We start from the raw sequence: 15,353 nt of genomic DNA on the forward strand, positions 1-15,353 counted from the left end.
AGTGCAGTCGTGGGGTGGTAGCATGAACAGGAGTGGGCTGAGCACACAGCCCTGAGGAGTGCCAGTGCTCAGTGTGACGGTGCTCGATGTTCTACTCCCAACTGGGATAGACTGTGGTTAGGAAGTCCAGGATCCCAGTGAGGACAGCTTCTCTACCAGCCTCTGGGGAATGATCGGATTAAATGCCGAGCTGAAGTCAATGAACAACAGCCTGGCATCGTTCTGCAGGTGAGTCAGTTCTAAGAGGTCTTGTGGTTTTTGCAAGCAGAGAGAGAGTCAAACAGACTTTCTCTGAGAGAGAGAGAGAGGGAATTGAGTTCTGCAGTTTTACAGTTCAGCAGCAGCTGGGACTGGAACAGGACAAGCTGGCAAGCTTGTGGAAAAAAAAACAATTTGGAAGGCGGGTTGTGAGTGCTAAGCTCAGCCTGGTTAAAGCCCTTGTGGTCCATACAAGAGGAGAGGACTAGCTGCCTAATGTTTCACTTGAAATGAGAAACTAAAAGGAAATCTATGGTGACCTGAAAGAAAGAGGTTATCATCTAGAAAACCCTGATGGGACAAGTTTCTTCGGCAAGACACTGAAGTGGGTGATTAAAAGGAATCAGTTTGTGTCCAGAAACAACAAATCTCTCTCAAAACCCACAAGAATCTTCCTGAGTGGTAACCATTTACCTTTCAATCACTGAAGCCTGAACTTCGTAAATGTTAAATTCTGTGCACAGTATAAGAATTGCTTCCAACCAGTACACTTGGAGGAATGGGAAGTGAGATTGGACTGTGAATCAAAGAACGTTTCTAAACTTGCACACACATTACATACTCGTGCGCTTCAAATTAGAAGGGGGTTAAGCTAGGTTAGTTAAGTCAATAGTGATAAGTTGAAGTGTGATTCTGTTTTCACGTTTAAAGATAAAAGCAACTTTTGTTTAAGTCTTGGTGAATATCTATCGCTGCTGGGTTCTGGGGTCCTCTGGGCTCGTAACAATGTACTGAGGTCCAATCGTCTCGTGCAGCTCACCTCGTGCAGTGGCATAACAGAATCACTACTAGCTTTTTGAGGCCCTGACTTCCACAAAGCCAGGTTGGTGCAGTCAGACTTGGACCCCACCTTCAGCGAAGGTAGATCTCTGTCGCCTGATCCCACCCCCAGAGGAGGTAGATCGGCATCGCTGCTATCGTTTTCAGACCTCAAATTGAACAAAGCTAGGTCAGTGCAGCCAGCTTTGGGCCCCACCTTCAACGAAGGTAGGCCACTGCCGCCTGATCCCACCCCCAATTGAGGTGGATCAGTCTTGCTGCTCCTCAGCTGGGACACTGCACCCCGGCAGGCCTGCTGGATTTTTGGCACTAACGAAGCACTACATCGCAGATGGGATCTCATGTTGGCAAACCAAGGTACATTGCGAAGAATAATAAATAAAGTAAGAGCCCATAAATGAGTCCCTGATTGAGTTTGTTCTTGAGGATTCTGATGGTAATTGGGTAATAGGTGTTTCTGAACCTGGTGGTACAAGTATTGTGGCCCCTTTACCTCTTTCCTGATGCTGGAAAGATGGCTGGCCATCTTTGAAGACTTCTGTGTCTGTGTTCAGCACACTCCCACAATCCATCCTTTCTTACAAACCCTGTAAAATTGGACATGGGATTATATTGCTTCTCCGCGTGCTTCCTGATGAAATGCATTGCTACACCTCTCCCTGGTCACAGCTGGACAACCTGAGAATCCATTTATTCCCACTTTTTACTTTCATTAATCTGTATCAGTACTTTTCCCCAATATCACAAATTCTAACCTTGTCTGGCATGGACTTTTCTGCAAATTCAGACACAATGCATTTTTTTCCATCCCTCCTCTATCTCAATCACGTCCTCAAAGGATGCGATAATAAATATGTAATGGCGGTGCATATTAATCGGCAGTAGCCATGAGGGGTTGCAGACTCCATGGAAGTGGAGGACTGGAGCAGGGCACCAGAGGACGGGAAGATCACGCACCGTCTGAGAAGGAGAAACTGAGGAGACAACCGGCAGCAAACCAGTGAGGTGGGGGAGCTCTGCGGTTGAGGGACCAGTGCATGCGGCAGCTGCTGGTGACTCGAGGCGAGGAACCCGTGGAAGCTTCTGGAGTCTGCTGTTGGGAGACTCGCACTGTGCTGCAGACTGCTGGAGACTGGCTCAAACTGGCTGGAAGGGAGCCAGGTATCAGAGCCAGGATGCGAGGAGGTTCTAAGGGCACTGAAGGGTTTCTGACTTGTGTCGGAGGTTCAGATCTGGAGCTTGGGTTGCCGATGATTTGGACTCTGTGTGGCTACGGAAGAGCAAGAGTCGAATCTATGGACACTCGGTGACTGTGGGGAACTCTCTTTAGCTTCTCTCTCTCTCTGACTGTAAGTTCGACTGTAAGAGGCACTTAGATTTGCCACTGGCAGCAATTGCCTGTCTGCCTTGCAGCAGGCAAAACAAAATTTAATGTAATACAGCACTGTTTTATTACTATGATAACAAATTTAATCTTGAAGAATGTCACAGCTCAATCATCCCGTGTCCCATTTACCCTTTTGTAAACACATGCTGCTCACTCTTTTCTGGGTGTTCAATATTTACACACCCTTTTGCAGATTCCAGCATTGATACTACTACTGACAACTTGGGGTGACATATTCCTGCTTCTTTCTCTATCTCTCTCCTTTCTTGCATAATGGGCTTAAATTTCCTCTCTCATCCACAGAACAATTCCAGAATCTGTAGGCATCCAGGGCATCTTTCAAAGCTCAGGGGTATCTGCTCACGAATCTGCAGTGACTCCTAATGCATGACAGAGGAATGGTGTTGACACTGATCCCTGGGAAACATCACTCAATACCCACTGAGTACCCATTTCACTTCACCTCCTGCCACCTATATAGCACTTAATAGCCTGAATACGCATGGGATTGTCCAATCTCGGAAGCTAAGCAGGCTCAGGCCTGGTCAGTACTTGGAAGAGAGACCACCTAGGAACACCAGCTACTGAAGGTTTCTATGGGGTTCTGGACAAAGTGGCAACTCAGTCTGCCTTACAGTAGACAAAAGTTAAAGAATTTTATGTATGTTACATTCAAAATATAGTATTACGTGACATTAATAGATCCTTTACTTGTTGATTCAAAGAAATGCCACAATCTGTTCAAGCTGCTGTGAGCAGCATTGGACATGGGTCGACTTTTAGCAGTCCATGGTGGAAGGCAGCCTGCACATTATTTTATGCAATGGTGGTTTTAGAAAAACAAGCCCAATGAGCTGTGGCCTCTGCATCAAAGCTCAGATGCTATAGAACCAAAGAATGCTATGCTACAGAAAACAGGCCATTTAGCCCTTCTAGTTTGAGTCAATTATTATTCTGCTAGTCCCAATGACTTGCTCCCATTCCATAACCCTCCTGACCTCTCCCATCTATGTATCTATCCAATTTATTCTTAAAACTTAAGATCGAGTCTACATTCTCCACATCAGATGACAGCTCATTCTGCACTCCCACCACTCTCTGAAGAAATTCCCCCTCATGTATCTCCTAAACCTTTCCATTTTCACCCTAAGGCCATGTCCTCTCCCCAATCGAAGTGGAAAAAGCCTACTCGCATCCTCTCTGTCTATACTTCTCATAATCTTGTAAACCTCAATCAAATCTCCCCTCGTTCTTCTTTGCTCAAGGAATGAACTCCTAACCTGTTTAATCTTTCCCTGTAATTCAACTGCTGAAAATCCAGAAACATCCTAGTAAATCTTCTCTGCATCCTTTTAATCTTGTTCATATCCTTCCTGTAGTTAGATGACCAGAATTGCACATAATATTCTAAATTTGGCCTCACCAGTGTCTTAAACAACTTCAACATAACATCCCAGCTCCTATACTGAATACTTTGATTTATAAAGGCTAAGATGCCAATAGCTTTCTTTACAATCCTGTCCACCTGCGACACCACCTTCAGGGAACAATGTATCTGTATTCCCGGATCTCTCTGCTCCTCTACACTCCTCAGTGCTCTACTATTTACCTGCATGTTCTACCTTGGTTTGCTCTTACAAAATGAACACCTCACACTTGTCTGCATTAAACTCCATCTGCCATTTACTGACCCATTCTCCCAGTTGGTCCAGATCCTTCTGCAAATTTTGAAAATCTTCATCACTACACCTCTATATCTTTGTGCCATCAGCACATTTTCCGATCCAATTCACCACATTATCATCCAGATCATTGAAATAGACAACAAACAACAATGGTCCCTATACAGATCCCTGAGGCACACCACCAGTTACAGGACTCCAGTCTGAGAAGCCACCATCCACTATCACTCTCTGTTTCCTCCCACACAGCAAATTTCGAATCCAGTTTACAACCTCTCCATAGATACCTAGTATCTGAACCTTCTGAACTAACCTCCTATGTGGGACCTTATCAAAGGCTTTACTAAAGTCCATGTAGACTTCATCTACCTTCTTGGTAATCTCCTTAAAAAGGTCCGCAAGATTTGTTAAACACAACCTACGAAGCACAAAGCCATGCTGACTATCCTTAATCAGCCCATGGCTGTCCAAATAGTTATACATCCTATCTCTCAGAACTCCTTCCAATAATTTACCTACTACTGATGTCAGGCTCACCGGCCTATAATCTGGTTTACTTTTGGATCCTATAGCACCTCACCCGTGGCTAAGGATATTTTGAATATATCTTCCAGTACCCCTGCAATTTCTACACTAGTCTCCCTCAAGGTCTGAGGGAATATCATAACGTCTGGTAGCTTTAACACCTGTAATCATGAAGTGCTTCGAGAGGCTGGTTTTGTAGCACATTAAAGCCACCTTCAATCCACACCAGTTTGTTTACAGGGCTAATAGGTCGACTGTGGATGGTATCGCCATTGTTCTTTACTTAGCATTGACCCATTTAGAACAGGGATGCTACATGAGGTTGCTTTTTATAGACTTTAGTTCTGCTTTTAATACTGTTATTCCAGGTAGAGTGCTTGTTAAACTTGCTGACTTAGGATTTTCCAGGTCTATTTGTCTGGATCAAGAACTTTTTAACATATCGTTCCCACTCTTTAAAAATAGGGCACTCACTCACACACTTAGCACTGGTTCCCCACAGGGCTATGTGTTGAGCCCAATTATGTGTTCTCTTTATACCTATGACTGTGTCTCTGAGTATCCCTCTAATATTATCATTAATTTGCTGATGCACTACTGTGGTCAGGCTCATTTCAAGGGGTGACTAGTCAGTGTGGTGCTCAGAAAACAATCTGGTATTGAATTTCTTGAAGACGTAAGGCTCGTAATGGATTTTAGGCAGAACACTACGGCCCCAGCTCCATTATATATTAATGGGGACTGTGGAAAGGGTCACAACTTAAGGTCCTGGGAACGTATCTGGCTGAGAATCTTTCTCCCACGTGGTTTCCCAGCTGTACAGCAGCAGATAAGAGGGATCTTCGGAAGGTTATCAATAAGCCCCAGAAGATCATTGGGTGCTCCTTTTCCTCTTTGGAGGATTTATTTCGATCTCACTGTTTTGGGAAAGCAGCCAATATCCTTAAGGACTCTACTCACCCAGGCCATCATTTGTTTAACCTATTGCCTCCAGGTAGACGATACAGGTCCATTAATTTATGGATGAACAGACTCAATAACAGTTTCTATCCTAGAGCCATCCAAGAATTAAACTCTGCCAATTTGTTTTTTTTTTGTGTTGTTTTTATATGCTTGTTTATGTTGTATTTGTGAGTACCGCAAGTTACATTTTTAATTTTGCTGTTTTCTTTCCCAACGACAATAAAGTACTCACTCACTTTATTCACTGTAAGACAGTAAGCAGCTCCTCCACCTTAATCTCAATATGTTCCATTATGCTCTGTTTGCTTCCCTTCCTTGTGCACTGACAGTTTCCTGAGTAAATACTGATGCCAAAAAAAACTGTTCAAGATCTCCCCCAATTTTGTGAGGCTCCACACATAGTTGACCACTCAGATCCTCTAGGGGACCAATTTTGTCCCTTACTATCCTTTTACTCCTAATAGAAACCCTTCGGATTTACCTTCACATTATCTGCCAAAATAACGTCCTTTTTGCCTTCATGATATCCTTTTTTTTTTAAATTTTTTATTTTTCACACCATAAATCACATTAGCCATGATATACACTATTTCTTTTTCACACATATACAGTGACTTTTTCTCCCCCCCCCCTCCCTCCTCCCAAGCCACCCCCCCACCCCCCCCTCATCCATTTTAGGTATACAATCTAGGTTGCATTAAGCCAGTCAGACAATGTTGTCATTCAACAAAAATACACCAGAAATTCTACTGAGTCCATTCTTTTCTTTCCTTCTCCTTCCATCAACTTAGGTAATGTTTGTCCCCGGTAGGTTTTCGCTATTGTATTTAATGTAAGGCTCCCATACTTGTTTGAATATTTCAATATTATTTCTTAACCTATATGTTATTTTTTCTAATGGAATACATTTATTCATTTAAATTTAGTAGTTTCTTCCTTTTAATTTGGTTATGTATTCCATTAATATTTAAAGTCATATAGTTCAGCGTAGCCCTTTTATATTTTGTTTATCTTCTCTTTCCGTTTTTCCATCATTACCTTTCCTCCTTTTCCATTTCTGTTTTCTTATTTTCAACTCTTTATAAGACAACATTCCTACAACATCCAACATTTTCCTTATTCTCCTATTTCTATCTTATTTATCCCCAATCTCCCCTTCCCCTCCTGAGTTGTCCTTTATCCCTTGTCGGACAACCACATCTCTCCTCTCCATTTGGATTTGCGAATCCACTCGCAAGCGTCAACTGATTTTGCCTTCATGATATCCTTTAGAATTTTCTATACAGGTATCTCATTTGCTCCTTGTTGCCTATATCTGTTACACTTTCTTAACCAGATCCATTGAAAACCAAGGTTCCCTATGCCTGTTATCTTTGCCTTTAATCCTGGTAGGAATTAGGAAACTCCACACAAAATTTTGAGAGCGCAGAGTTTGCGTGTTCTCTTTGTAATTGTGTGGGTGTTCTGGTTACCTCACACATCAGACTTGTGGAACGGTGACTGCTGTAAATTACCCTTAATGTGTTGGAGAATAGGGAAAATAACATGGATTATTGTAACAATATGTGGTTGAGAGTGAGTGCCAGATGAGTGGGCACAGAGTACATCTTTCTCTGATTCTTTGTTGACATTGGAAAGGTGCACAGCTCAGTGCTGGTCTGCCTGTTCTCTCCTCAGATTGACCAATCAGTATACTGACTTGTGCTTTCTTTCAGAGCAGAGATGCTGGTGGTAAGACCCTAATCATGCTGGATGAACAGGGAGGTGAGTGCACTGCTTCTCTTTGTTGTCATTGGGAAGGAAAGGGTTTCTGTGGAGGAAGTGGACAGTGGGTAATAACAGCCTGGCCTGTGCAGTGGCAGCCACCAGGGTGTCCATTGAAATATTAGGGGTGATTGAAGGGTAGGTTTTCCTGCAAACCCCCAAACCTACAATGAAAAGATGGGAGTGGAAGCTCAGCATTGAGCCCCATAGTATCCATACACTGGGGCAAGCTTGATCTTGCTGGGCTGTTGTCACAATGTGAAAGGTGAACATGCCCCTTGACAGAATGGTTCCACCTTAACATGCATCAGCAATTTTTGATCGATGAGAGTGTCAGACAGCGTTAGGAAGATGGAGTGCTCTCCTGTACTGCACTTCCCACACCAGCAATCTGAAGATTTATACAGGTGCAAAGTAGCAGGACCTCAGCAGCCACATCTGACGTGGCTTTGTGCTCTCCTTTGTTTAGAACAACTGAAACGCATTGATGAGGGCCTGGATCAGATCAACCAGGACATGAAGGAAGCAGAAAAGAACTTGACTGATCTCAGCAAATGTTGTGGCCTGTGTGTGTGTCCCTGCAGCAGGTAAGCACCCTGTACCTTTTCATAAAACACCTCCAGCTGATGCAGAGTCCCAACGAGCCCAGACATGCTGTGCTGGGGATGTTACTGCAAGCAAGTCACTGCTGTCGTAGAAACCCCAGCAAGCTCCCACAAGCAGCAAGAGGATACTGACAATGGAGTGGCTTTCAACAAAAAAACACTCTGCTGGTTCTGCACCATCTGTAGAAAAAGACACGAGACCCTAAGGTCTGAGGAAGGGGTTGGTTTTCAGCAGGAGAGAAGGTGGGGATGGGTAGAACCAAGGGATTTATCGCAAATGGGGTGAGTTCAGGTGAGTTAATGAGTGCAGATGCAATCTCGCACTCTGTCTTTCCCTTCCCTATCACGATGGTCCAAAGGCACTCTGCTTATTCCCTGACAGAGGCTCTACCAGTGCTCCTCAACTAACATGCATGTTCCCATAGTGCCATTTTAATTTCCCATCCCATTCTATTCTGACCTCTATCCAAGGCCTCCATCATTGTTGCAAGGAGGTCCAATGCCAACTAAACAGCATCTCATCTCTTTCAGCACATTCCCGCCTGCAGAACTCTGTATCCAATTCTGACTTTATTTCACTGTGTCTAAATTGACCATTTCTGCCTGCCAATCATTGGTTTGGTTCTTATTTTGCAAGTATTATTAATCCCTGCTGGACATCCCATAGTGACACCTTTAATAATTGGCTGCATTGGTAAGGAAGCTTAATGTGCATGTTTTGACCTGTTTGGTCTCACCCTATCACAGACATTCCCTATATTTCCCACCTTCTCTCCAACTGAAAACTAATGTTCTCTTCCAGGTTCTCACGACGGTTCCTGGGCATCAAAAAAGAACTGTTCCTCCATAGATACTGCCTGACCTACTGAGTATTTGTCTTCTATTTTTATTTCTGATTTCCAACATGTGTAGTTTGACTTTCTGTTATTTGAACAACTTTTGGAGGGTAATTATGGCCGGTGCATAAGAGATATCCCTTCACTCTTGATTGAAATTGTGTGATAGAATTTTACCCGTCCTGCACTTGGAATACAGTCACCAGAGAGTGATAGTCCCGATTCAGACCTTGAGACTAAGCCGCTGCTTGAAGCAGTCCATGGCACTGTTGATGCGCTTCAAACAACACCCAAGTATTCTTTTTCTTTTTAAAATATTTTTATTGAGGTTAACATAATAAGCATACATAATGAATGATGATTACATAATGAATTAATTATATACAAGCAAATACATTCCAAAGGGAGAGGAACAAAAATGAGTAAATGATTAAATTTGCAAATCTACATTAATAGCTACTTGTAATAACTCCATCTAGTAATAAACATAATGAATGCAGCCATGTCAGACCCATTATTGGACTGTTATATTAAAATTATAAGGATTAAAAAAAAAACTCCAAAGGACTAAACTAAACTTATCTAATCCCCTCCCTCTAATCAAGGTGACTATTTTTTGGGAAGAAAAATAAATCAAAAATGATGTGGAATCACTGGTTCCCCCAGAGAACAGACTATTACCAGAACGTATAAAACTTATTGACTCTTATAATTATAAATAAAATTCTCAGACTGGGCCTCATAACTTCATAAATTGAAACTTTCTAGTTTCAATATTATATCTGATTTTCACTAAACTTTAATAGGACATTACATCATATAACAACTGTGTATGATTAGGGGATGCACCTCCTTTCCATTTCAATAAAATAGCTTGTCTGGCTATCAACGTGGTAAAAGCTAACACTTTATCTTGAGATGCCAATAGAGGTTCATCTGAGTCATGAGAAAAAAACCAAACAGAGCAATTAATGGACAGGAATATTTCACCTAAATTTTTGTATCTTTTTCGAGCATTACCAATTTTTATCCCCAAATCTTTTTTCAGTTCATTTGATTCGGTTAAAGCTCATCTTCAAAAGACTACATTAAATGGAGGATTATCTCTTCCAGATTTTAGATTAAACCATTGGGCAATTGATAGACGTTATTTACTTTTATTATTACGTTTGGATAAATCAGTGAATTTCCCTTCCTGGGTAGAAATGGAATTATAGTTTACTAAAAAAAAACCTCTATGTCGGCAATGTTACAATTTCCTTTTCCAAATTAACAAATAATCCGTTGTTGAAAAATAGGTTGAGAATTTTGGCACAGATTAGGAAATTCTTTGGACTTCATGGTTTTTCACTGGCTCGTCCAATTATAGATAACCATCTATTTCAACCATCTTTGTTAGATGCTAGTTTCAAGGAATGGCATGGAAAAGCTATTCAAAGTTTCAAGGATTTTTTTATTCAAAATAATTTTGCTTGTTTTGATGAATTATCAAATTAAATTATCAAATTTAATCTTTCCACTAGGCATTTTTTTAAAGAAATGTACAAATTAGGCATTTTGTTCAGTCCAAGCTCTCAGGTTTTCTGCAAATTTCTTATACTAAGATTCCTGATCTGCTTTTTAACATACAATTTTATTTTCATGGTGGATTAATAGCATGTATTTATAATAATTTACTGGACAAATTCAGTCTCAACAGACTGGGATCAAAAGAGATTGGGAAAGAGATTTGAACATTGGTACTCTACTCTCAGCTTGATTATGATTCCTCATTTTGTGCAAGACATTACTTTTTACAATTTAAGGTGGTGCACAGAACTCGTATGTCTAAACTTAAATGACCCCATTTTTATGCAGATATTGATCTTTTTTGTTAGAAATGCAAAATGTTTTGAAGCCTCTCTAATTCATATTTTGTGGGGATCCCCAAATTTAGAGAAATTCTAGAAAGAGGCTTTTTTAAACTCTTATCAACAATTTTCAAGATTAACACCCCAGTATTCAAACAGTTAAAATAAGCCGATTGTTAATAGGTGGTTTAGTACAGACAGTGTTTTGGTGGGTTTATAACACAATGCAAAGAGGGATTTTACCCTGTCTGCAATCCATGCTCTACTAGCCAGTCGCCTCAGTTCACGTCGGTTTCATATGCAAAGTCTGCACAAATGTGATATGGGCAAAACAAGAACTTAAAGATCGTTAGCATGGTTGGCTTTTGAGGTCTGATGCAATGGCAATTAATGTGCGAGGAGCTAAGCCTGAGGTGCGAGGGTTGAGCTCTCAGACTTGTCAACACTAACCGCATGATTCAGTCACTCTCCAATGATCAGTCTTCTCACAGAGCTACTATTGCTGACTATCTTACTTAGTTGACAGCTGAGGAGAAACTTTTCTGTAACCCTGGACTACCCACTAACGTTGCTGTGAGAATGTTACCTCTGATCATTTTCTTGCTGTCTCGTTTACTCTTTTCTCACCCTCCACCCAACTTCCTTTATTCTCTACCCTGTGCTTCATTGGATGGAGATTAACACTAATGTAATCCTGAGTGGAAAGGCTGACAGACAGTGATGTACACAGTGGATTCTGGCATGGAAAACTTGGATCATTTGGGATCAGCCTGTGCTGTCCATGGACTGAGTAGGTGATATGTTTAACTGTACGCTGCATGAGCCTGTGTCTGCCTCGTCTGTAATGCTTGCAAATGTATTTCTATTATGCCTCTCACACCTTCGGCATAAGGTGATAGAGAGAAGGAACTATTTCTCTACTGTGGGAACGAATGTCGGATAAGTGGGAGCACAGCAGAGCATAAAACAATCGGGCTGCGCCCCCCAGTCCACATCACGTGTGCGCCCCCCCCCCCCACCCTCGTCCCCATTCAGTAGGCGTAGTTGAGAGTAAATATTTAACAGATCGCAGGCAGAATTATTGGTCACTTCAAAATCCACTTGAAAGGGTGGGGGATATTGCCACTTGTTTTGGGCACCACCCCATTGTAGGAGTGATTGTGTCCTTAGCTGGGAGAGAAGGGGCAATCGGTTGCAGGAAGCACCAGCTTTCTCATTTCAATATGCAGCCAGGACTGGGCTGGAGGGGGTTGGAAATTAGGTGGAAATGGAAAAGAGGCAGTTGACATTATTTACATCTTCGAGTATGTGCAAGTTAGTCCAGTGTCATCAAGATGTGGAGAGGCAACTGGGGTTGGAGTTGATGGAGGCTTGATGATTGATATGGTGTGGGCTGAAGGGTGTGTTTCTGTTCACTTTTAACCGGTTGATCTTCAATCTCAATATCTTCCTGCAACAGAGCTCCCAGCATCTCGCCGAGTGTTCAGGGTGTATTTCCTGCAATGAGAAGGGGAATGGAAGAACTGTAGGCTCTCTGCTGTAATACACAGAAACATTTTACCCATTGTTGCTGTGTGGGAACCCAGCAAGAACCCCTGCTGTCCGTTTGGAATCATTGGTGTCATAGACTTTGGGTCTTTCTGAGCATTCTGGGCCAATAGACAATAGGAGCTGGTGTAGGCCCTTCGGCCCGTCGAGCCAGCACTGCCATTTTACAGATCATGGCTGATCACTACTATCAGTACCCCTTTCCAGCCTTATCCCCATAACCCTTAACTCCTTTGCCAGACCCATTTCCCTCCATTTGGTCCACATCCTTCTCTTCCCTTTCTATCCATATATCGGCCCAAATGCATTTGAATGTTGCAATTATACCATCTGTTCCTCAGGACTGACAGCACATGAGGCCTTTGGTTACGTCTTGTTGGATGGAAGCTTGCAGCCTGGATTTAAGCCAAGTTCCCAGCTCAAGTGGGCATGGAGAGGGGGGCAGTACATCCATTTGTGTGTTCAGACTGGAAGACCACTCGATCACTCGACTCTGCATGGAATATTGCAAAGGATTTACAACCTTACAAGTTTTCCTCATTTCAGCCTTAAAAGATTTGAATTTTGGAAGAACTGACCAGAAAGGAAAGATCAGAGATTTCACTAAGGGATAAGAGTTTTCACATCACCCTCACCTTAAGTTCCACTTGGTTTAGCTTTAACCAAGAATGCCAAGACAGACTAGGATTAAACTGCAGGCATTAGGCATGGTGTGTCTGATGAAGGATAGTATGTGCTTATATCCCACCAGAAACAGGAAGAATATCCCTTATTGAGAATTTTAAAAAAAATTTAGTCATGCACCAGGGTAACAGGCCAATCTGGCCCACATGCCTGTGCCACCCAATTAACCAATTAACCTTGTATGCTTTGAATAGGGGGAGGAATTGGGAGCCCCCAGGGAAAACCTACACAGACACAGGGAAAATGTACAAACTCCTTACAGACAGTGACCGTGGCAGCTGAGGGTCCCACACAGGCTTCAGGTGACTTGCATTTGGGGGACCTGCACAGTTTGTGGGCTGCTGGAGACTGGCTCATGGGAACCAGGTATTGGAGCCAGAATTTGAGCAGGTGCTGAGGGCAAGAAGAGCTCCCAAAGGGCCTTGGGGCCCTGAAGTCTTCCTGATCGTGTCGGAGATTTGGATCTGGAGCTCGGTTGTATAAGTATTGAACAGGAGTCTGTGTAGCTGCAGAAGTTGCGGGGGCTCTGGAGACGAATCCACGGACACTCAGTGACTCTGAAAGGGACTCTCTTTTGCTCCTTTTCCTCTCACTGGAAGGGGCACTGGCAGGCAGAGGCAACTTCATGTAATATTACATATTTTGTACTATTACATGAATCGATCTTCATCCCCTGACCTGCACTGTGTATTCATCTCCCTGGCTATTTCCAGCTTCAGCAGTATCCACTACCATCCAGAATCTCCTCTTTTAAAATTCAGACACTTCACCCACCACAGACCCCAGCCCATTCTGTTCAATCTCCAATATGACAAGTTGTACAGCCCTTTAGCTCACACACCCCTGCCAACATAATTGCCCATTTACACTAACCTGATTTGCCTGCAAAAGGTCCTTATCCTTCTCTGCCTTGCTTGTTTAATTGTCTGTCTAAATGTCTCTTAAGCAAAGTGATTGCATCTGACTTCACCACCTCCTCTGGCACTACGTTCCAGGTGTCAACCACTTTCTGTTGAAAATAAACTTCCCTCAGATCCCATTTAAAATTACTTCCTATCACGTGAAACCTATCCCCCTTCATAGGAGGAAGATTCTGACAGTTTTCTCCATCTAGGCCTCTTGATCTTCTATACTTTTATTGTATCACCCATCAACCTCATTTAATCCAGGAAAAACAAACCTAGCCAAAGTCCTCCAGTCCCGAAGAATGCTAGTTTTAATTCCTCAAAATTTCTTGAGTCAGGGAGGCCTTACTAAATTGGAGTGCAATGCCACAATCTGAGAAGGGAGGGAGATAAAGTAAATAGGCCATTTACATGAGCATCTGTAACATAGAAAAAATCCAGGACATTACCAAATATACTCCAAATTTTTAAATTTAGGTATGCAACACGGTAACAGGCCATTTCGGCCCACGAGTCCGTGCCACCCAATTTACACCCCATTAACCCCCCCCACCCCCACCCAGTACATTTTGTAACAATGGGAGGAAACCCAGAGAAAACCTGCACAGACACGGGGAAAATGTACAAACTCCTTACAGACAGCGTAGGATTCAATCGCTGGCGCTGTAAAGGCGTTGCACTAACCTGCCGCCCATAATGGCATATACACAAGTTCAAGTTTGCCGGGTGGAGCCAACAGGGTTTTGATCAATTTGTTGGGAGTTAAAGAAGAAATGTATATTGTAGAAAAGGGGAATCTGCTGTATATTACAAGACTTCCAGAGGGTTTGTTGTGGAAAAGGTCAGGGGATCAAAGGTAACTGGTGTAGTTGGCTAATATGAAACAAGCATAAATTTGTCTTGATTGATATGGTTGTCAAGGTGTGGCACTGGGATTAGTAATTACACTCTACATAAATAACTTGGATGTAGGAAGGGAAAGGATGGTTGCTACATTTGTTGATGACAAAGAGGTCAGAAAGAAACAACAGTGGAATATTTGATATGTTAAGTGACTATCTTGTGGGAAAACATGAAATTGTCCATTATGACAGGAAAGATGAAAAGCAATGATTGGGAAATGAAAGGGTTCTGGCATCCTTGTGCACGATTTGCTAAAGATTAGTATGTGTGAACTGCAATTAGTTGGGCAAGCTAACAGTGTCTTGATTTATTTCTGGATTAGTTGAAATAGGACCATTCTGCTTCAGTTCAATAGGCGAGACCACGATCTGTGAAACACCCCAAGGGGAAGGTGCAACAAATCTCTAAATGCAGGCTGTGAGCTTGAAGATCTGATCCCTTAAGAAGTCTGTGCCAATTGGGGAAAAAAATAAGTCTGAATATAGGAGAACTCTGGGAATTTTTCTGCAGATTGGAATGAAGGGGAGAATAGCAGAAGTAATCATTGCTCTAACTACTGCAGGTTCCATTCACATTGTACTTGTTTGGTAAAGTGTAAGCAAGGGGGAAGCTACCTGTGCACAACAGACCTTCGTTTCCACAGATGTTCTTACCTTGGGACAT

General features: G+C 42.5%; 1 protein-coding gene across 2 annotated transcripts in view; it reads left to right on the forward strand.

The window, feature by feature from the left end:
* The window catches only part of LOC138754218 (synaptosomal-associated protein 23-like), a 47,729-nt gene that overhangs the window by 21,743 nt on the left and 10,633 nt on the right, over positions 1–15,353 (forward strand). For both annotated transcript variants that reach the window (XM_069918140.1, XM_069918142.1), the window contains 2 exons: positions 7,311–7,359; positions 7,829–7,946. In XM_069918140.1, coding sequence (XP_069774241.1) covers positions 7,311–7,359; positions 7,829–7,946 — 167 coding nt within the window. The remainder of the gene's footprint in view (positions 1–7,310; positions 7,360–7,828; positions 7,947–15,353) is intronic.

Source organism: Narcine bancroftii, chromosome 2 (assembly GCF_036971445.1).
Source record: "Narcine bancroftii isolate sNarBan1 chromosome 2, sNarBan1.hap1, whole genome shotgun sequence".
Classification (NCBI taxonomy): domain Eukaryota; kingdom Metazoa; phylum Chordata; class Chondrichthyes; order Torpediniformes; family Narcinidae; genus Narcine; species Narcine bancroftii.